Source organism: Diprion similis, chromosome 10, assembly GCF_021155765.1.
Source record: "Diprion similis isolate iyDipSimi1 chromosome 10, iyDipSimi1.1, whole genome shotgun sequence".
Lineage (NCBI taxonomy): Eukaryota > Metazoa > Arthropoda > Insecta > Hymenoptera > Diprionidae > Diprion > Diprion similis.
In genome coordinates, this window is record NC_060114.1 from 5,159,015 (window position 1) to 5,181,398 (window position 22,384).

Here is a 22,384-nt window from a genome sequence, read left to right on the forward strand (position 1 = left end):
CGAGAATTTTTCGTCTCGGAATCGATTCGTATGACCCTTTCCAGATTAATTGGACGCCAAGGAACTCAGAAAACACAACAAAAAAAGCGTGGGACCAACAGCAGAGAAATTACGACGCAGGGCCCAGCAGCGGAAAAATTGAGAAAATACGTCTTTCGTTTTCCGGCTGTAACTTTTGATCCGTTGCTCGCAGCGCATTCGGACTGCGCTCAATCGTTTTCTCTCGCAAAATTACGTCGGAATAGTGCATGCAAGAATTAATTGCAGCACTTTTCAGAATCGTCGAAATTTTCGCAAAAAATACAAAGGGGTTAGCCTTACTTTTTCGTCCATTTTTGGAGCCGAGAATTTTTCGTCTCGGAATCGAGTCGTATGACCCTTTCTAGATTAATTGGACGCCAAGGAACTCAGAAAACACAACAAAAAAAGCGTGGGACCAACAGCAGAGATATTACGACGCAGGGACCAGCAGCGGAAAAATTGAGAAAATACGTCTTTCGTTTTCCGGCTGTAACTTTTGATCCGTTGCTCGCAGCGCATTCGGACTGCGCTCAATCGTTTTCTCTCGCAAAATTACGTCGGAATAGTGCATGCAAGAATTAATTGCAGCACTTTTCAGAATCGTCGAAATTTTCGCAAAAAATACAAAGGGGTTAGCCTTACTTTTTGGTCCATTTTTGGAGCCGAGAATTTTTCGTCTCGGAATCGATTCGTATGACCCTTTCCAGATTAATTGGACGCCAAGGAACTCAGAAAACACAACAAAAAAAGCGTGGGACCAACAGCAGAGAAATTACGACGCAGGGACCAGCAGCGGAAAAAGTGAGAAAATACGTCTTTCGTTTTCCGGCTGTAACTTTTGATCCGTTGCTCGCAGCGCATTCGGACTGCGCTCAATCGTTTTCTCTCGCAAAATTACGTCGGAATAGTGCATGCAAGAATAATTGCAGCACTTTTCAGAATCGTCGAAATTTTCGCAAAAAATACAAAGGGGTTGGCCTTACTTTTTCGTCCATTTTTGGAGCCGAGAATTTTTCGTCTCGGAATCGATTCGTATGACCCTTTCTAGATTAATTGGACGCCAAGGAACTCAGAAAACACAACAAAAAAAGCGTGGGACAAACAGCAGAGATATTACGACGCAGGGACCAGCAGCAGACAAATTGAGAAAATACGTCTTTCGTTTCGTGTCTGTAACTTCTGATTTGTCGCTCGCAGCGCTTACGGATCGCGAATCCAAAAAAGAATCCATTGCAGCACTTTTCAGAATCGTCGAATCCTTCGCAAAACATTTAAACGGGTTAGCCCTACTTTTTTTTTGAGCCAACAAACTGTCGTCACAGAATTGCCCTGCATGAACAATTCAAGACTAATTGGGCACCCAGGAATGCAGAAAATATTACACAAAATCGTAGCACTAATAGCAGAGAAAGATCGATCGGAATGAAAATAAAACTGTGAATACACCCACGTTACTACTTAAAGTCAGATTCGGGAGACGTAAGGTTGGTGCGTATACTTTCAATTTACGGTAAATAATTCCGGCCAAACGCAACAAGTTCGAGTTCCAAAGAAGCCATCGCTCTATCACTAGAATCGTCGCAAGAATCAAAATACCTGATCACAACGCTAATTTGATCACAGCTAAATGTTCGATGCTCATACGTAATCTATTCTTCACTACTTAACGTTACCATTTCGTACGTTGTTATATTTACATATTTACGAAATCTGTCGAAAGGATTGATGTGGTAGAGTTAAGTGTAACCTTCTGGCAACATTCGATACATCACTATTCCGATTGACAGACGGTTTCACAAAGTTCTTGAACGTACTCCTTACGGTGCGCCGCGGGATGATGAGTGAATCGAGAAGTCGTCACACAAAACTGTTACACGAGTGCAATGCAATTGTAGCAATAAACAATTACTCTATGATATAATTCAATACTCCGCAACGATAAATGTATGTCACCTGAATACATTTCACTCGAAATAAATCAAACGTAAAAATATAAAAACCCTCAAGATGCTATAATCACTGTAGTTACTCAACTTAAAAAAGGTTATTGTATGTTTGACTTTTATTTTCACAGACTATAATTACATGGTTATTTGTTTAAGTATGTGTTAAGCTATTTCAGAGTGGTAAAAGCTATTATAGGCATAACCTCGGCCAAGAAAGCTGTTATCGTTTACCAAACCGTTGATTGCGCTGGGTTCGATCATACGAATATCTGAAAACATGTTGTAATTTTATCTGAATTTCGTTCTACAATCGTTGCATTGGTTTAGTGTATAATATAGCTGGCAATTATTTATGAGTATTGGAAATGTTATTCTCGGTCTATCTCACCATAACTGATCCTTTACTAGGCACTTCTTGTCTCCGGCTTTTCGAATTTCTTCATCTTCTCGGGAAAGCTGAAAGCATACAACACGATTTGAGCAAGATTTTAAAAATAGCAATCGATGGACTCTTACGCGCTTAGCAATTAATAATGGCCCACAGAGTGTATAAAGCTTTAGTCATCTTTTCGAAATTCAAATTTTCATTAAAATAAACGTTACGTAGCTGACAGTGAAGAAATATTTCTGTTTCCGAAAATTTTCCGTTTTGATACCATTAATTTAACTAATTCCGACGCTCTCAACTTTGGTTTGATATTTGAAACCCAATTGCGCGGTTAAAAATATTTTTGCATTTACTCATTTTTTACCCTAAGACTTTACGTTCGATGCATTATCAAAATAAAAATATAGAACCTGTAAAATTGTTGTGTAAAATGTATAAACATTAGACATCTGAACTATAATATTTCATGACAGACTTTTCGAAAGGGTAGCGAATACGTCCGACAACGACGTATTATCGAATATTTCAACTTTGATGGAAGTGATGACTGAATCTTTGAGAACTTCGTGGGCCATGAATGGAAAAAGAGAACAGGAGAGAGAGTGAGAGATTTTTACAGAACTTATGGAGATAAGTGTGGAATAGTGTTAGTTTTGATTTATTCAATAATCATCTACCATTTATCGTTGGCAATGTGAATAATCTGGTGAAAATAACTTCTACGCCAAACTGCAATAGAGTGCAGTTATTTGAAAATTGTAAAGTGTTCGAAAATCGTTGGAAATTGTCCAAACCATGAAACATAGTGGAAAGTCGTCAAAAATCGTAATATTTTGCATAGCAAATTACAAATCTTTACGAAAAATTTTCAAAATACTTATACAAATTTCTATAAATGGCGATAACAATTTCGGACTCAAACAAAATGGATTTTTTTTCGTAGAATTTCGTAAGAAACTAGCATTTTCAAAAAAGAATTATAAATATTCACAATTTTCTATGAAAGATAATTACTATTACGAAAGTGTTCGGATTTATCTATTTAATTGTAAAATAAAATTCGTATAAGTTCGGCGTCGAAATTATTTCCACTAGGATGTATACAATACGAGTATACTCTTGATTCTTACCTGGATATGCATGGTATCCACCAAAAGCTCTGTTCCCTGCCAAAGTCATTTCCATCCTGCAAAGTTTGCGGTAAATCCTGGCCCAAGGTTTCAGGCATGAATAAAGACTGTATGGCGACAGTAACGGAAAGTAATCCAAGTACTATCAGTGGTAGAGATGGAGATACGTCTGACTGAAAAATAATGAGTCAAAAACATTACTTCTCGGTTCTAGTTTCAAGTAAAAATGGCGAACATAAAGGATTTAGGATATCACGTGGTGTGAGTATACACGGTGTGCCTAGAACGTATAAATAATTGTTGCGTTCCGAACTTACAATTTCTCTTTCAAAGTTATACCGTTCAATTTTATTCGTCAATGTAGGATCATTGAAATATTGTTTGGATTCATTTTAATTTTGTTTTTATCTCTCAGAAAGTTGCAAAATTTAGGTAGATTGTGAGTTCTGACACTTACCAAATAAACGACGTAGGGTCCGATAATATGAGCAATGTACCCGAGAGTGTGAATCAAGGATACACCCTGCGCCCTTACCACCGTTGGCAACATTTCTGCAGCATACTGGAATCCAATATTCCCAGCTATGTTAACCCCGAAGCGTGCAATAATTCCCATTGTAACCGTAGCAGCACCTGAAACAACACAACATATACAAATATGGCGTCGAAGTGGGCAATCAGCTGATCGTTGCAGGTTAATTTAACGAATATCAAGACAAAAAAGGCATCGTGCGAACAGTTCGATTTTTATTTCGTGATATTGAATAAATGTAAGGTGATATATGCGATCAAGAAACGCTTTTATAATTACAACTACGATCACCCAGCTAGTGTTGCATATAATTTACTTTCCCCAAATGCATGAAATTTAGATCCTATTATATGGATTTAGTATCGGATCAAGTAGAAATACGAAATATTAGCACAGATAGATATTATCTTTCTTTTTATCCCGAATGCTGCAAACATGGTTTGTATTTAATCTACTAGTGTTTGTGGAATTATTTAACTACGTGTCAAAGAAAAATATTGAGTAAACGGACATATTGCAAGCAACTAATTATCGATATGCTGTTTGGTTTATTGCTTACCTGGGGGCATGGCTAAGGTGATAAAAGAGAAAACCCCACAGATCATCATGGAAATAAAACTCATCCATCGGCGACCCCATTTGTCAAGGTAAAGTGTCAGCAAAATAGCAGCCGGAAATTCTGTCAGAGCACCCAAAGAAAACGATGTGAAAACATCCGGATCCAACGACTTCATATTCCATACGTGACCATCGTACACGATGAGAATAATAAGCCTGAGAACAAATAATCTTTTCAAATGTTTGTTGCAAAAATATTTTACTCCAATCTTGGGATTTGCGATCTTTCCACAATCCACCAGACGAGAAAATGTCCACCCAAAACAACAGAAGTATTCATTAACTTGAATATCTTCCATTTCCAGAGATATTCCCGAAAAATGATATTCCGAGTTTAGTGCACAAAGGTGTTGAAAAGGTGTTGAGAATATCAAGATCAACACAATCAAGTATATAAATATGACAAATTTCCAATGTAATTGCAACAATACTGTATTATAAATTTTTAGATAGTAAGCAAAACATTTAAAAATTTCTCCAATATCTCGAAAACTTTGCAACTGCAATTGTAATATAGAAATATTGCAGCAATGTTTTTGTAACATTTCGGGTGAGAATTGCGTGAAAATTGCATCCTACGAAATCACTACGATGTTTCTAATTTATTTTTGCAACAATCTGAAACAATATTAAGATAATTTAAGCAAATGCAAATTGCTTGCTCACCAGTATATGTTCAGCATGACCGTGATGTAAGCGAGGCGCAGTTTCTTAAAGAGGTCTAAAACAGTGTAGTTGTGTAATTTCTCGTTCTTTATCATTTCATTACAGCTATCTTCAAATTCCACAAAAATTTCCTTCTCCACAGTTTTCCCGTTCACTTTCGCGATGTTCTCCAGCGTCTCGACCGCTTTTGGAATATTTCCACTTGATATGTACCATCTGGGAAAATTGGAAGAGATGAAACAATTACAAGCAAAACTTAAATTCTCAGAGTTTACACGTACTGTGAACTGTTAAGGATGGAATGACTAGTCCAGGAGAGGGTAAACGTATTTTAAGAACTTGCCTGGCACTTTCAGGCACTATCCAGGGTGCAAAAAATGCCGATATCATTGGCACAGCTGTGACTCCGCAAAGGATTCGCCAATCAGCGATGTAATATGCAAGCCACGGTAGAAGGCTCGCAGAACCAGAAAAATAAATGCCAAAAGACATGTTTGCCATGAAAGTTCGATGCTGCGGACCAACGTATTCGATCACTGTGAAAAAATGTCTCGAAGTGAATACTCGTAGGGTGAGTTAAATTGTAATCAGCTCTGTATGTTATCTAGATAATTTCATTCAAGATAATTATCTTGGATAGGTTCACCTCATCTTTCATCTCACAGAGATAAGTTCATGTTTTTTACGTTATGAAGAAAAAATAAACACAGGCAACGCCCCTACATCACCAAATCATATGATACAAAATCTTTCGTTGCCACAATAATAGCTATTTATGTGGCATGCCCGTAAACCGCCTGTATTTTTGGCAAGGACCAAGATTTCCACACGAGCTGGAGGCGAGCCGGAAGCGAGCCAGAAGCGAGTACTGAAATTATCCGAGCCAAAAAACGGTTAACGGGCATGCCACATACAATATTTTTTACGGCATGGGCATTGAAAAGCAAAACGAAGAGTGAGGTTATGTCGCGATCTGTTCGACGAAGCTACTTTATTCGGCAGTTTGGGATGCGCACTTCGAACTGCGCATCAAAACTGTGGAATAAAAACTTTATTCCGCAACTTTGTTCGCTGCCGTATAAAGCGTCACTTTACGGAACGAAAACTGCCACAAAAAGTGGACTTCTCAATGCCCATGCCGTAAAAAAAAAAAATTATACGCTGCAGCTGCATATTTTGTTCTCCAGCTGCAAGAAGTATTTCATTAAAACAAACAATTTTTTTTAATTTGAATGTGTTGAGAATTTCAATTTTTGATTATTATCCTTTCGACTGTATGGATGAAAAAACGGATAGTCTTATCCATGATGGAAGTAATTCAACGATAAACTGTTTTTGATCTTCCATAGACGAGTCTGTACCCGAATAATCTTATAACAATACTATATAAACTTATTATATTGTGCAATACCAAATTTCCAATACGATTGTCACTTACAAATGATGAAAATAATGTTGAAGCAGTTGTCAAACGCTGTTCCAGCGATGAATCTGCAGAGACAAAACGACCAGAAACTGTCGGAAAACCCCGATACAATCGAGGCGAAAAATCCAACGGTATTGCAAGCGACTAAAGCAGGCAATCGACCGTAATTATCAGCAATGAAACTGAAGATAAAACCACCGATTATACTACCGATGTAAAAGATCGATTGCGCCAGCGAGGAGTAGTAAGATTTTTTGCACACCCACCCGAGCTGAAATTGAAGAATTTAAGCATCGCTACTGACTGCGTTAATCTGTATTCGAAAATTACCTCTGCAGCAATTGAAACGTATGGAATGGCGCTGTGATTGAAAGTCCACCCGTGGCGACATGGCGTTTTTGGCCAAGTTGGATCAGAATCGTAACTGCCGTTAATCAATGATTCTGTGAAGTTCACATCGTACATTTCACATCTCGAATATGAAAGCGAATTATCATCCGCATATTCATACCCTGTGGCGTCACTAGGTGGTATGGAAAGGGCGATCCTGGGACAGAGTAAATTACGCTGAATATCGAGAATTCGTATTCGAAATCTAGTGAATTAAATCGCAAGAAATTGATCATTATACCGTGTATCCGTGAAAAAAGTGCGCACCTCATGCGCATGAGTAAAATCGTCCGAATTTTATTGGCCGACAGTTAACGCCTGATTGAGTAGCCGATGCGATACCAATCGCGACTGTCAGAAAATGTCCCTAGGAGCGCATCGTTAGCTGTGGGCTTCTAGGGACATTTTCTGACAGTCGCGATTGGTATTGCATCGGCTGCTCAATCAGGCGGTAACTGTCGGCCAATAAAATTCGAACGACTTCACGCACGCGCATAAGGTGCGCACTTTCCTTACCGACACACGGTATGAAGTGTTTCACAATTTCTGATACATTGTTGGATGTGATCGATATTTTTGGTTTTTGTATACAAGTATTCTAGTCGAAAAATAAGGACCAAATTACGATTCACGATTTTTCAGCTATACGTGTAATTGTGTACTTAATTAAGATGTGATTGAACATGTAATTTAAGAAATATAAATTATCTGAAATATGAAAACTTCAGAATTTTAATCTAGTAAGATGTGTGTGCTAAAAAAAAATTGAACGCTATTAAAGTTGAGTTTCAAAAAAAAGCAGATTATTGGGTTGCATTTTTTGTACCAAACGATAAAAAAAAAAGCTTTCGCCTAACCACTACGAAAATCAGGAATCTCGTCAACGTTTTTCTCACAGTACTTAGATACTTACTTTTGCGCATCGGTAAGATTCCATCCGTCCAACTCAGGCACGGTGCACCAATATTCTTCCGGCGTTAGAGTGAGAAAAAATTGAGTGAAGTAGAGAAATGCGTAGGTAAAGGCAAACGGCAAAAGTAAAAAAAACAAAATCCATTGATAACGCCCAGCGCCTCCCACGTGAGGAAGGATATCATCGAAGTTTTCAATTTTTTTTACCACCGCGCCGCCTTCCACAGTCGTTGTCGCATCTCCAGCAGTCGGCATCTTATCGTCAATTGTTTCCAAAATTTGTGCAGCGCGCAATTCTCGATGTGCACGATTTGTACGATTTTACTTCACGTACTATGCTTGAATTCCTTTCGCAATTGAATCTCTGATTTTATTTGTCGTTAAAATATTCTGTTGTAATCGGTACGAAAAGACTGGAATTAAAAAAAATTATATCATCAACCTTTTGAGATTGAAAAAAACAAAAAATTGTAAAGTGTGTTATCATTTCTGCGCAGCTCGAAATCTTATTAAGAAATTTCGAAATTCAATAAATTCATGTTTTGTATACGAAAACAAAGTTTACTATTACATGCAATTATTCAATAAAAGATTCAGGGCACAAGATGCTAGACTGTGTGAAGATCATTTGATGCCGAAATGATCATTGCAGTTAAATTCAGCAACTAAAAACTAAATAGCCAAAGGAATAAAAACACTTCCAAAGTAATTTACACGAAAATTGAGCTAATATTTGATTTTTAATCCAATTGCCTATCCACTATGATGGGTTTCACTATGCCAACTTTCAATTCAGAAACATCATCATGTAGATCTGCTAAATCATTCAATTAGTTTTAGTTAAAAGAAACTTGCGGTTTTTTATACAACTGATAACGCAAAAATTGGGGTTAGCAAGTTTCTGAATTTATCTGCAGTCACATAATTTCTTTTATTTTTATTTTATCATGGTTGATTTGTAAAAGAATATCTGGTTTATTCTAGTAATAAAGAAAGTAAACTGCGTAACTGATAGGCTGTGTATATCAGCACTTGGTAACCAAGACAAGACATTTGAGTCCCAGACTTATCCATACAAACCGTAGAATTTGCAACAGTATCCGTAAAGTGTGCCTCTAATTCAAACGACTGTCGTTTGAGTTTATTATTGTTTCGCCAGGAAATCCTTTGTGCGATTACAAATGACAGAAAACAGTTTTAATTTTATCACAATTTACAAATAACAGGTTTTTGTTTGTAGTCACAGTGGGTTTTTGCCATCATCTGCACATTCAAACACGCGATGTTTGCGTGAGCTTTCCAGTAAACGAAGTCGTTTCTTGATAGCCTTTATTTTTTGTTAAATATAAAATGGCCGAAATTAGCTAATACTTTTACAATCAGTGACTTATACGACTAATCTACGTTGTTTCAATTTCACGTTGGCTTGTCACAAAACCAATAATGATACCGGCGTTTGAAATTGCACTAATTGTCTGTCGCGACAATTGCACTTGGCCTCATTTAACTTTGTCGTGTGACATTTCTCGGCAATTGTTTGAATTGTATCAATTGAGAAAAAATCTTATAACGATGTCTCAATGCTGGAAGATTAATTAAAAGAAAATTAAGCTTCAGTCGTAACCATCGAGGCCCAAGTAAAGTAAGCGGATCAATCTAGTTGTTGTCGGATATTACAAGAATTTTGAGCCGGTAATATTCAGATTTCATTATTATCCATTATTCGCTGGCCGTTGTCTCAAACCCCATCAGAAAACTACAGATACCATCTTTTTTCGGGGTTGCTATAGTCGAATTTAAAGTAGTCGAATAAATTTTCTTTCTAGCATTCGACAATTCACGATCAAAAAATTGCGATTTGGCGATATTAAGCAATAATATTTAGATTTTGTTCTTTGTTGCCTACATTTTCCCTCTTTATTTGTAAATTTTTGAGAATGTGATCACAGGCTGATCTAGTTTAGAAATTGATATTTTCTTTAATTTTTGCTTTCGCTAGTACATAATTAGAAAATTTTCACCGATTTTATGACAAGTAAAATGACTTCTTCAGAACTGTGAAACCTTCAATTGTTTCCAAATTTTTTCTATAAATTTATCCTGTTATACTGGGTGTTTCATTTTAATCGCCCCATACCGATTACTCCCAAACTCAGCAAGATTCGAAAAAATCTTTATTACAAAATATTCAAGGTTTGAAGAGGGAAAGCACATAATGGTATTAGATTTTTTGCTAGTGGAATAACCAGCGTCAGATAAAAGTCAACTTGGTTTTTCAAATAGAACAGTGTATTTTTTCCATCGACATCTGGAAGGTCATCAAATCTTGGATCAAAAAGTACTCATATACTTATTACTTAAGACACCTTCATGTTCTTTGCCTTTGCAAACCTTGAATATTTTGTACGAAACATTTTTTTGTATCTTGCTTAGTTTCGGAGTAATCGGCCTGGGGTGGTTAAAATGAAACACTCAGCTGTATTGAAAATTTTCTCCAAAGATCGGAAATGGTGGAAATGGAATTTGCCTGAAGGTGACACTTGCACGAGTGATGGACAAATTAGGAAGAATATCACCCAGATTAGTCAAAACTTCAGTAAGAACAATTCACCGGTTCTAAAAATGAATTTACAACAAAGCGAGAAGCTATGGATGATATTATGAAGAATGGAAAAAAGCTAAGTTTTATTTAATACGAAAATTCTAACGTACAAACGTTATGATCTGCGTGGAAATTTGGATACTGCGAGCTTAGATGATCGTCGAATGAGTTCTACAATTGGTGGATTTCGAATATAGTTTCCAGTCGAGTGCTTTACAGTCAAATGGAACGAGGAATTGCGGTAAAAATTTATTTTTGTAATATTTAAATTGTACAACGCAGATTTAAATATCACAACGATTTGCACAATATGCGAGTAAATAATTACTATCATAATCACCTTATTATATCTGGATTGATGAGGATCTTCCGATCTTTCGCGATTGTAAATGTTTTTGTAACAAAAGTTACAGTAGGCAAAGTTAAGTTTGCAGACTCCATCAAAATCTTCGATTCTCTTGTTCAGAGAGTACAAATATTATGAGTAGATGAGCTAAATGCGAAGTCCGAATTGTTCTGTCTCTTCGGTATCTCACACTTGAATGAATCAAAGCTGACTGCCAACTGATCCGGGTTTTGAGCCGGCGGCGCCTCTTATGCTGTGTTTAATTTACTGCTGTAATATTGCGTGTGTTAACCACTTGACTGTTTCAATTAGAATGCTGGCCCACGCTATGAAGTTGTGAATTAAGATTGTACTAAGCACAAAGTCATCCTGGGTCGAATCTCCACCAATGCTTGAAGCTTCAGTTGAAGTATGATTGGACCGTACCATCCGAAAACTGAAATGTAAACACCGAGAGTGTTGTCTAGCCAATCACATAAATTGGACCATAAAGATACCATAATAAACGCTTAAATATTAAATAACAATTGGACAGTTCTCGAACCTATCCTTCATTAATTAATTAGAATAAATCAAAGAACCATACTTGGAACGCCGTATGGTAGGCAACACCAGGCGTGTTTGAACGTTACAAATTCCTGTTGTGGAACTATGCAGCTGACTATCGGGTGAGGGGCCACTTACCGACCGCACGACAACGGAGTGCCGTAGGTAAGCTAGATCACAACATGATCTTGTGAGGTGAAAGAATAAGAATACCAAACCGGAGATTTTATCTTAACCACTTAGTATTTAATAATCGTCTGTGTAACCTTTCAAATAAACATAATCAATAGTAATCGGTAAATAGGATCCAACCATAAGAAAAACTTAAGTTCCCCAAAGCCCTATGTAAAATATCTACAGAATAGCTCCAAATGCTAGGCAACCAATATACAGCGGTGTATACTCACACCATAGTCTCAAGGAGACTGCTCCAAATGCTAGGCAATCGATATACAGCAGTGTATACTCACACCACAGTCTCAAGGAGACTGCTCCAAATGCTAGGCAACCAATATACAGCGATGTATACTCACACCACAGTCTCAAGAAGACCCACCCCCCAGTAGAAAAAACCCAAAGTTGCGCGTGTAGACCAACGAACACTGCGCGGTTGTGATCAAAATTCTAAAAATGCCGTTGTTAACACTAAAACACTTCATTTACCAACGAGAGTGCCACACCAACAACTACAGGGAGCCATAATTAAAATAACCAACAATAACTGTAATAATACTGTAACACTAATTAAACAAAGATCATATTCTGTGTACCATTAACCCTACGCTAAAATGACAATACATGCATATATGTCTACCGTCTAAATCTATCGAGATTCAAGTAGATATACGGAGATGTAATAAGCATAAACGTGCATTCACAATATCAGATCACCTCAAGTCTATATACGTAAATACAATTGAAATCTACGAAAATCTCGATGGATTTACGATTCGTTAAAATTTAGATCTACGTAGATGAAATTTAATCGAAATTATCCTAAAAAGTGTATACTTGGATGTAATTTTTTTCCCCAGATTGTTAATTTTTTATGGAAAACCCAATATTTAGTCAATGTCTGAAATCACTTTCCAAACTATTGAGTTTGCTAAGGGCAATAAATGACTTTGGTCTTGCATATTGTTAGAATTCTTCTGGTCCAACGGGTCGGGGCTGATGATCCTTTACGGCAGTACGTTTGTAGGTGACAGCTTTCGGAATTTTTTCTTTCTTTCGGAAGTGCTGCAATATTTTAAATGAATTTTGGTGAAAAAATTATCACGTGTGTGAATTTATTTCTTCATTTTTTATTAGCCTATCTCAAACAACATTTGAAATTAGAATATTTACCGATTCTTTTGAGATTTTGAAATGCTGACATCTACGCTTTCAATTAATTGTATGAACTACACGCGTGGGAAAATTTAACAACTCCCACGTTTTTGTCCGAGAAAGGTACCAACTTTGAAACGCTGTAACTTTGCGTAAATTGCAAGTAGAAAATTGAATTCAAAGTCACTCATAGTAAATTAGTAAAGTGAACGGTCGACTTTACGCAGTGATGTGCAACAAAATTTTATAAGAGATTTTCAGGATAGCCATTTTGTAGCTTGGGAGTTTTATGTTCAAAACGATCTTTTTAAATTTTGTCTGCGATCTTTTTTTTGCCAAACTATCCAATGTCAAAAGACAGTCTTCGCAAAACTTTTATCCTACATAACAAGCGAAAAAACCATTGTACAAAAATTTTCAAAAATAAAGGTTCAAGTCTTGGTACCTCAAAGAATAAAGGTTTTCTTTCAAAAACCCACTTTAAAAATTTTTCTTACGTTCTTCAATACCAAAGATATTGGAATTCAAACGAAAAATAGCGACTGTACGCTTACGCCGGCGTCAGCATTCACCCAAGTTTTTTTCACTTGTTACGTAGGATAAAAGTTTTGCAGATCCTAATTTATTTGATATAAAATAAAAATAACTTGGCGATAAAAGATCGTGGAAAAATTTAAAAACTTTTTTTAACGGAAAACTCCAAGCTACAAAATGGCTATCTTGAAAATCAAAAACAAAATTTTGTTCATCGCGTATGACCACGTGAAGTCGAACGTTCACTTTACAAATTTGACATGAGTGGCTGAAAGATACGATTACTTGAGCAAAAATGTGTACAGACTAAATCTAAAAAATGGAGCTTAAAGCCAAGATTTTCAGCTTGAAAATAGTTTCCAAGTCAACTTTCTATTTGCAATTTATGCAAAGTTACAGTGTTTCGAAGTAGAACCTTTTTAGGCTAAAAACGAGGAGACCCTTGATTTTTTCCACGAGTATATTTTCAGTTAGAATGCCAAAAGAATGTAATGCTTATAAGCTTCTGTCTTAGAGGTTATCCTACCAGCTCTACTAGTTCATAGTGTAATTTGAAAGCGTAGATGTCAGCACTTGAAAATCCCAACAGGATAGGCAGATATTCTAATTCAATATGGTTTTCAAAATAGGCTATAAAAAGCAACATATGAATTTGTACAACTTTCTCAAAATACAGAGTGAAGGTCCTCTTCAAGTTCATGATTAGCACACCAAGTGGCTGATTTTTCAATTAAGATGATACGTACCAGTTAGTCTATCAATCATTGGTTTTTGGAATTTATTATTTTTAGTAATGCGAATATGTTCTTGTTTCTCACCTTGATATGCATGGTATCCACCAAAAGTTCTGTTCAATACCGAAATCATTTCCATCCTGCAACGTCTGAGGTAAATCTTGACCCAATGTTTCGGGCAGGAATAGAGACTGCACAGCCACAACAAGGGAAAGCAATCCAAGTACCGTCAATGGTAGATGCGTAGATACGTCATGCTGGAAAGTGATGACAAGATGACAGATCAATAAAACTGTAATTGAAAGTAGCTATATCGATGATTTCACAATATAAATAAATGAATCAAAAAATAAACAGGATTGTTATTAAAGCATAATTAAGCTTTTTATGTCGTCTCTCCTCTCTCCTTTTCGCAGTAAGTTTTTTCGAAAATTCTTTTCTGATTACAAACAACAAACCTCAGACATCAAAATATCAGAATTCGAATTCCGCTTTGATTTGCTGTAATACAAAAATTCTTATTCTTCCACTTTCGAAATTTCCGGTTACTCTTTACTATACGTGAATGCAAATTCAAATTCCATTAAGAGTTACATAAAAAAAACTTCTCATATTTGCACATATCATTTTTCGCGAGATGTCGTTAAAAATTTTCTATTTTTTACCACCGAGTTTTGAAAAAGAATGGAATATTTGAATGTTTCTGGATCGTACTGAGCGATTGGCTTCAATAAATCGTAGAACTTCGTTATTCGTCGATAGAGAAACTTACCAAATAAACTACGTAGGGTCCGATAATATGGGCGATGTACCCGAAAGTGTGAATTAGGGATACACCCTGCGCCCTGACAACCGTAGGCAACATTTCTGCGGCATACTGGAATCCAATATTCCCAGCTAAGTTCACCCCAAAGCGTGCAATTATTCCCATCGCAACTCGGGTAGCACCTAAAATAAAACTGGGAAGAGCGTAAATACATACTATTTTACCGCTGCCTAATTAAAATGTTATACATTTTAACGGGATGGAAATAGCTTAAAAATCGCAAAAATTAGTGTCAGCCTGAGCATCGTTTAATTACTTTGGAAACACCTTCAAAAATTTACTGTATCCTGTGAGTAGATAACTTTTTGAGAAATTCGTCTTCATTCGAGTACCCACCGCAAATATCGGAAAAACTGAAAACTTTACTGAAAGTATTTCACAAATCATTAAATAATTCACTGAATTTCGGTCACTTCAAAAACTCTTCTGTTCGGACAATAGAGCCTTCTATTCTATTATTATATGATTTTATATATTTCTTCGATGCGTTACATCAAATTTATCCCTATAAGTGACTCATGCATTCTGATGCTTTGAGACCAAATGCTGATCGCCGTAGGTAAATTTTTGAGGGTATTTTCCGCAGTCTTCGGAGTGACAAAATTTGTTTTTTACCGTTAATGCGTATCCAATAAAAATCTACATGAGTTATGAATTTAATTTGTTGCAATGAAACTGTGATTTCTGTGAAAGAATTTCCTCTCATGTATATTATTATTTACAATAAACTCATGTAATCCTACAATATTTGCTCACCTGTAGGCATGGCCAAGGCAATGAACGAAAATATTGCACAGAGGAGCATCGAGAAAAAACTCATCCATCGGCGACCCCATTTATCGAGGTAAAGTACCAGTAGTAAGGCAGCTGGAAGTTCGGTCAAAGCACCCAAAGAGAATGATGTGAAAACATCCGGATCCAACAATTTCATGTTCCAAACATGGCCGTCATACACGAAAAGAATAAGAAGCCTATAGAAACAAATGCGGACTTGATACTTTTCTCATGTGAAATATTTGACTAAACATATTAAGAGAAAACTTTGAAACTTAGCAGACTTAACATGTCTGCCAACTTAATAACTTGAGGTAGTTGATTTTGTATAAATTTGTGAAAAATCAACCTACTAACAGGTAAAAACTTTCGAATTATTGTATAGAAACGCTCGCTGACCGTCGGTTTAAGGTTTGCTACTCTTCTGCTCACAAAAACAAAATAACAACGTTTTTTTTCAACTTTTATGGTGAACAAATGAGATCAAAATTGTCTGTATTAACGACGTCAAAGAATCATGTTGACTTCGATTACTCAACTGAAAATAGCGGGATCGATGCTACACTTCCCGTAACTTCTCCGTGATCTTACCAGTATATGTTAAGCATGACTGTGATAAAAAAAAGGCGAGGCATTTTGAAAAGATCCATAACAGTGTAGTTGTCATGTGACTTGTCATTCTTTACGATGTCGTTACAGCTCTCCTCGAATTCCTTGTAGATTTCTTTGTCCACAGTCTTACCGTTGACCTTTGCAATTTTCTTCAACGTCTTCACAGCTTTTGGAATCTTACCACTCGAGATGTACCATCTGGAAGAAACGGACCTTGTGCAAAAATCACGAACAAATCTACTTTCAACGTTTTTAATACCGAACGCTCTAGATGACCGTACTAACAATAAGTCAAGGACTCACCTTGCACTTTCAGGTACTATCCAGGGTGCAAAAAACGCTGCCATGAATGGTATCGCTGTGACTCCATTGAAAATTCGCCAATCGGCAATGTAGTATGCAAGCCATGGTAAAACGCCGGCGGAGCAAGAAAAATACAGACCAAATGATGCGTTTGCCATGAAGGTTCGATGCTGCAGATCGACGTACTCGATCACTGTAAACAATGCCTCTCAGTTTGTCTCTAAACATCAATTTATACTGAGAAAAAATCCCGTCTTGATTTCTATGGACTATAATTTGGTGTGAATCTGACGTTGTCTGATTTCAATCTAATACCACCTGCAAATGTCGACCTTAAACTTTCTAATGTCAATCTAACACTATCCTGATATTAATCTCATACTATATATGATGTCAGTCTAATGTTAATCTAATATTCTCTGATGTTATTCTAACACTATCTAATGTAAGTCTCATACTTTCTGACAACAATCTAATACTATTCTGATGTTCATCTAATATCTTGTGATGTCAATATAAGACTTTCCGATGTCAGTCTAACGCCACCTGGGATCAATCTCATACTTTCTGATGTCAATATAACACTATCTGACGTCGAATTTCCAAGTTGACGGCAAAAATTGTTTTATAGTAATCCATACTAGCAAATTGTAGAAAGTGCGCACTTTATGCGCGTGCGTCAAGTTGTTTGAATTTTATTGACTGACAGTTACCGCTTGATTGAGCAGCCGACGCAATACCAATCGCGGCTGTCAGAAAATGTCTCTACAAGCCCACAGCTAACGGTGAGCCCCTAGGGACATTTTTTGACAGTTGCGATTGGTATTGTGTCGGCCAATAAAATTCGAACGGCTTGCCGCCTGCGCATAAGGTGCGCACTTTACTCATGTACACACAGTAGAGTATCTATAACTCATATGACTTACAAATGATGAACATCATGTTGAAGCAGTTGTCAAACGCACTTCCTGCCAGGAACCGGCAGAGACAAAACGACCAGAAATTGTTACAAAACGATGTGGCAATCGCAGCAGAACATCCAACCATGTTGCAGACGACTAAAGCAGGCATTCGTCCATAATTATCGGCTATATAGCCGAAAATGAATCCACCGATGATACTGCCAACGTAGAAGATCGATTGAGCCGAAGAAGAGTAATACATTTTATCACATACCCACTCGAGCTGTGAAATAAAAAAGTTTATTGCATGATTTTGTCTTCACGGAATTAAATTGCACTTGAAAATTACCTCTACTGCAAGCGATGCATAAGGAATGGAGCTGAAATTAAATGTCCATCCATAACGGCACGGCGTTGTTGGCCAAGATGCATTAGGTTCCTTGATTCCATTACTCAGTAATTCTGTGAAGTTCACATTGTACATTTCGCATCTGGAATAAGCCTTGGCACTATCCTCCACCGATTCATTAACCGCAGTGCTGACAGTTGGAATAGAAAACGCAATTCTGGAACAGAGAAAATTGTTCGCAATAATTATTTAGACATTTTTGGAGTTGGTCAACATTTGCATCACTTCGAATCCGATTAGTGTTTGAATGGTCAACATTCTCATTCAAATCTGGGAGGGGGGGTTTATAAATTCTAAATGATGCTAAACGATTACCTACATATTAAACAAGGCTTACCGTGAATGAATTCCTCCAAAAACATTGAAAATCTATATCATTCTGGGTTTAATACTTTAAATATTGTCAAACGTCAAAAGTTTTTAGTTTAGAGGCCATTCAATTATTATCTAACACACTTTTCTGCAAATGATAACGATCGATAAAGTTTTCTTGTTTTGCTTACTACTGTTTTTTAACTTTAGTTAACGCTGTTTAAAAAGTTAATTTCTGCAACGGGAATGACAGAAATGCCATTTATAGTCATATCCTGATCAATTTTTCTTAATTTTTTGTTTAATTTTTGTCAATAACGATTATTATTAATTATTAATACACTTAAACATGTTAAGTAAAACGTGAATCCATCTGATCAATCACCAGTTTGCTCAGTGTAATAAAATTTCTGATAACGTGTAATGATCCTCCCAGAATGCAGAATCTTGGTGAGTTTCTCTGCAAAATGAGTATTTGAAAAGTTTTGATATTATGTCGCATGGTAGAAAGTTTTTTTTGTTCTCACAATAATGCTTACTTTTCATGATCGGTAAAATTCCATGCTTCCAATTCAGGTACCGTGCACCAATATTGATCTGGTGTGAGGGTGACGAAATACTGAGTGAAGTAGAGAAAAGCGTAGCCAAAGGCAAACGGAAGAAGTAGAAAAAATAAAATCCATTGATAACATCCAGCACCTCCGACATAAGGGAGAACATCGTCGAAGTTTTCGATTTTCCTCTCAGATTTACCGCCCTGGAGCACCGTCGCTTCCTCGGGACTGACGGTCATTTTCTTGATTTATTTAAAATTTCCTATCCAGTATTTGTTTTTGTAGGATGAATATTTGGGTTTCATTTACCACAAAAAAAAAGTCTGAAATCAGAGGACAAAATAATAAAATAAGTAATAATACTTCATTCTATTTAATCCTAAATTTTTACACTCAAGCCGGTTTTCCGAAAAAATTTCGAAGAGAAAACATTTTATCCAACGGTTCGAGCCCACAATGAATTACAGCAGCGCTTCTTATCTCATCTTTCGACATGTTTGCTTCATTTCGAGGTAATAACAATGCGGACATTTTGAAAGAAAAACAGTACAAAAATACACAGTATAGGTACAGAATAACCAGAAGCGTCCGGAATATTAGAAACTAGTTAAATGATGTACTCAAAACTGTCTTCAATGATATTGATCACCTTTTTAGCTGAAATTGTTTTCCGAAATTAGGCCGCATCCAATTTTGTGCATGAAAATATATTACTAACTGCTTTAGTTGGTCGATAAAATCGATTTACGTAGACAATGATCGAAATGAAATTATTAAAGTTTCATATAACGTCAATATTCTTGAATTGTTCACGTGCCGAGTGAAAAAAATCAAACGAATCGATTTAAGTTATCGATAATCAATACAAAAAATGCAATTATTGAACGGAATTCCATTTGATAACATAAATTCAATGGTTTTAATAATTTCTTGTTCGAATCTTACGATAATTCTTCGTACGACGAAAGTATTTCTCCACCACTTTCGTATCATAGTCAATTTTAATCGCGCCTTTAGCTAATCGTAATAATCTGCCGACCAATTGTAAATGCGCAAGTAAGAATTAGTGAAAAATGTATACCATTGCCATCAGCCGATAACCATCCATGATTGAAAGCTTATTATCGACTAATGGTAACGTCACCACTCGTAACCTCAAATTAAATTCCGTCGAATTCAGCCGTATTTCATCACAATTCTATTGCTAAGGAATCCCGAAAGTCAACATTAACTATTATACAGTTGAATTTGAATCTGACTAGAGAGCCTCTGTTTTGTATGGGCTAAAATCTTTTACCATTAATAATTGAAGGTTAAAATTTTAATGAAGGTATTTTCTTGAGAGATAAAAAAGGCATTGTAAGATATAATACAACAGAAAATGATGCAAATTTGATATCAACAAAACATGAAATTTCCCACTTAGCATGCAGGATCAATTTAAAATAATATTATATGTCAACGGCTGGTTTGTTGGTTCACTAAAGGGATAATCATACCAATCGTACATTGCGTTGTTGACGCATATATTAGTAAATATACCTTCATTTAGAAACGTGAAAATTGCAGTTAGCCTCATTTAACCCTCTTGTGAGATCTGTCGCGACAATTGACCTTGTATTATTTCAGTGAATGTGATAGCAATATCTCACTGGCTGCGGGGTTCAGTTTTAAGCCACAAGAACTACAAAATATCCAAATTTTTATGTACCAATTAACGTCTCCCAAGTGTGATGCCGTAAATAATATGAATTATTGTATTTCTAAACTGCGAAGGTCTCTTCACAAAGTGCACAATCCTTAAGTTATCAATAAAAGCTCATACAACAATGCTTTATTTCAAATTACTTCGACATTAACAACATCGGGACAATATTGTCAAATAAAATATTCATCGATGCCAGTATGATAAAAATAGTCTTATGAATAAAATGGACAATCGTAGAATGAAATTGAATGAATCTACTCCATTCCGGGCATTATTGAAGCGACAGATTAATTTTGCAAACTCATGACGTGACGTCGGATGGACTTCATTAAATGGAGTACGTATAATATACCAACACTTGATTCGTTATGTCACACAAAATTTTATCGTTTATTGTACGATATTTCATCAAAGGTTAATTTCATTCAAGAAAATATACTTCTCATTAATTTACAGTAGCGGAATTACAAAACCGCTACGAGGGGTCAAAATTTTTTCTTCCTTAACAACGTGGATAAATATTTTTATGCTTTAACCATATCCAACAGTGAATATTTTCTGTGTTCAAAATTAAAAGCATCAAATCTTCATTCATCACTGGAGAATATCGAAAATGGGGTGCTACAATTTTTTTGTTATTATATGCTGTAAGTGAATTGCATAAAATAAAAAATCCGATCACTTTTTGTAAAATTTATGTAAGAATATTTTTTTAATTATTCAGCGCAGGTGTATCAAAAGAAAATAATAGATCTCATTCAAGCAAGTTATAAGTGAAGTGAAATTACAGACTTGGAAAATGATTTCAATGAGTTTATTACATTAAAAAAAAAGCTTGTATAGCTTTTCACTTTTGAAAAATTATTCTTCTATTCGTTATTATACAATTGACCTAAAACATAAAAACCATTTTAAAAAATCTACGGATCTAGACATGATTGTTTTCAATTTCTAGTATTATAAACTAAAATGATGAAGAGTTGAGTTTCCAAAAGTAAACCTACTTTGCATTACGTATCACTTGCGGTAGGTAATACGAAGAACTAATTCTAATTCTACCGATGTGTCTTAGATGTCATTGGATTAAGTATCTCTCTCCAGTTGCGCCTTTCACTGAAATCATTTTCGAAGATTGCTGCTAATATTGTTGGGCTCTTTAACGGTGGGAATTTAGGAACAGCCGAGTAATTTTGCCTGCGGTGAAAACAATTTTACAATTGGTGATAGAATTTTCGTTCAATCAGTTGGTTAAGCTTTATTTTTCCGCGAGGACTGGTGAATAGAGTAAAAAATGAATTGAAGTACTGCTTGAAGCGTATGTTTTTCGTGGTTTGATAAGAATCTTGATTTAATCTCTTCATCTTTCTGTACATGCAATAAAAAAAAAAATTCAGAGCGTTATCGGTAACAACAATATACATAAAATAGTTCCGTTAACTTTTCACGAATATAATTTGTGTGCTTAAACAATATCTATAATTACCTTCGAAATTTTCAGGACGATGCAAATTGATTTACATCATCCATTTTTCATCGTTTCAAAACCTTGGTAACACAATTAGTCACAATTTTAAAAGCTTACGATTTGCAATCTCCATAAAGATAAAATCGATTCTGTTTTTGAATCGTGCACGAATTTAAAAATATCGAGTCCGATTGGTCAAGATTGTCCTTTCGACTTCTCCCACCGAACGAAATCGAAGTTTGCTTCTAACTGATCCGGGTGTCAAGTCAGCGTTGGCTCTTATATATTCTGTTTGTATAATTGACTAGGGCTGAAACCAACGACACTTGCATACCCACACAGCGCGAATATGTTAGAACAGTACGAGAGCCAGCGACCAAAACCATGTCTGTTCGCACC

At 36.0% G+C, this 22,384-nt stretch overlaps 2 protein-coding genes across 3 annotated transcripts; both read right to left on the reverse strand.

The window, feature by feature from the left end:
* Window positions 1–2,165: 2,165 nt before the first annotated feature.
* On the reverse strand, window positions 2,166–11,365 carry LOC124410909 (carcinine transporter-like). 2 transcript variants are annotated; one of them, XM_046889631.1, is made up of 10 exons: window positions 10,972–11,365; window positions 8,031–8,442; window positions 7,058–7,274; window positions 6,740–6,998; window positions 5,645–5,837; window positions 5,302–5,517; window positions 4,577–4,791; window positions 3,943–4,118; window positions 3,486–3,658; window positions 2,166–2,423 (listed from the first exon to the last, which is right to left on the reverse strand). In XM_046889631.1, the coding sequence occupies exons 2-10, from the start codon at window positions 8,282–8,284 to the stop codon at window positions 2,372–2,374; spliced, it is 1,755 nt and encodes a 584-aa protein (XP_046745587.1). In that variant the 5' UTR covers window positions 8,285–8,442; window positions 10,972–11,365; the 3' UTR covers window positions 2,166–2,371. The 2 variants fall into 2 exon arrangements, with proteins under 2 accessions (XP_046745587.1, XP_046745588.1); XM_046889632.1 differs by lacking the exon at window positions 10,972–11,365 and having other exon boundaries at window positions 8,027–8,135.
* Window positions 11,366–11,792: 427 nt separating this feature from the next.
* On the reverse strand, window positions 11,793–22,229 carry LOC124410908 (carcinine transporter-like). Its single transcript, XM_046889630.1, has 10 exons — window positions 22,004–22,229; window positions 18,798–19,135; window positions 17,887–18,103; window positions 17,562–17,820; window positions 16,636–16,828; window positions 16,312–16,530; window positions 15,703–15,917; window positions 14,893–15,068; window positions 14,205–14,377; window positions 11,793–12,762 (listed from the first exon to the last, which is right to left on the reverse strand). The coding sequence occupies exons 2-10, from the start codon at window positions 19,049–19,051 to the stop codon at window positions 12,705–12,707; spliced, it is 1,764 nt and encodes a 587-aa protein (XP_046745586.1). The 5' UTR covers window positions 19,052–19,135; window positions 22,004–22,229; the 3' UTR covers window positions 11,793–12,704.
* Between the last annotated feature and the right edge of the window lie 155 nt (window positions 22,230–22,384).

What these genes read in the sequence shown, in the direction of transcription:
- LOC124410909 (XM_046889631.1), bottom strand. Translation starts at nt 8,284, where the DNA reads ATGCCGACTGCTGGAGATGCGACAACGACTGTGGAAGGCGGCGCGGTG. An exon ending in ACGTTTCAATTGCTGCAGAG is followed by an intron (nt 6,999 to 7,057) that starts GTAATTTTCGAA and finishes CTTCAATTTCAG; the next exon opens with CTCGGGTGGGTGTGCAAAAA. An exon ending in GTCATGCTGAACATATACTG is followed by an intron (nt 4,792 to 5,301) that starts GTGAGCAAGCAA and finishes ATTTGTTCTCAG; the next exon opens with GCTTATTATTCTCATCGTGT.
- LOC124410908 (XM_046889630.1), bottom strand. Translation starts at nt 19,051, where the DNA reads ATGACCGTCAGTCCCGAGGAAGCGACGGTGCTCCAGGGCGGTAAATCT. An exon ending in ATGCATCGCTTGCAGTAGAG is followed by an intron (nt 17,821 to 17,886) that starts GTAATTTTCAAG and finishes TTTATTTCACAG; the next exon opens with CTCGAGTGGGTATGTGATAA. An exon ending in ATAGTACCTGAAAGTGCAAG is followed by an intron (nt 16,531 to 16,635) that starts GTGAGTCCTTGA and finishes CGTTTCTTCCAG; the next exon opens with ATGGTACATCTCGAGTGGTA.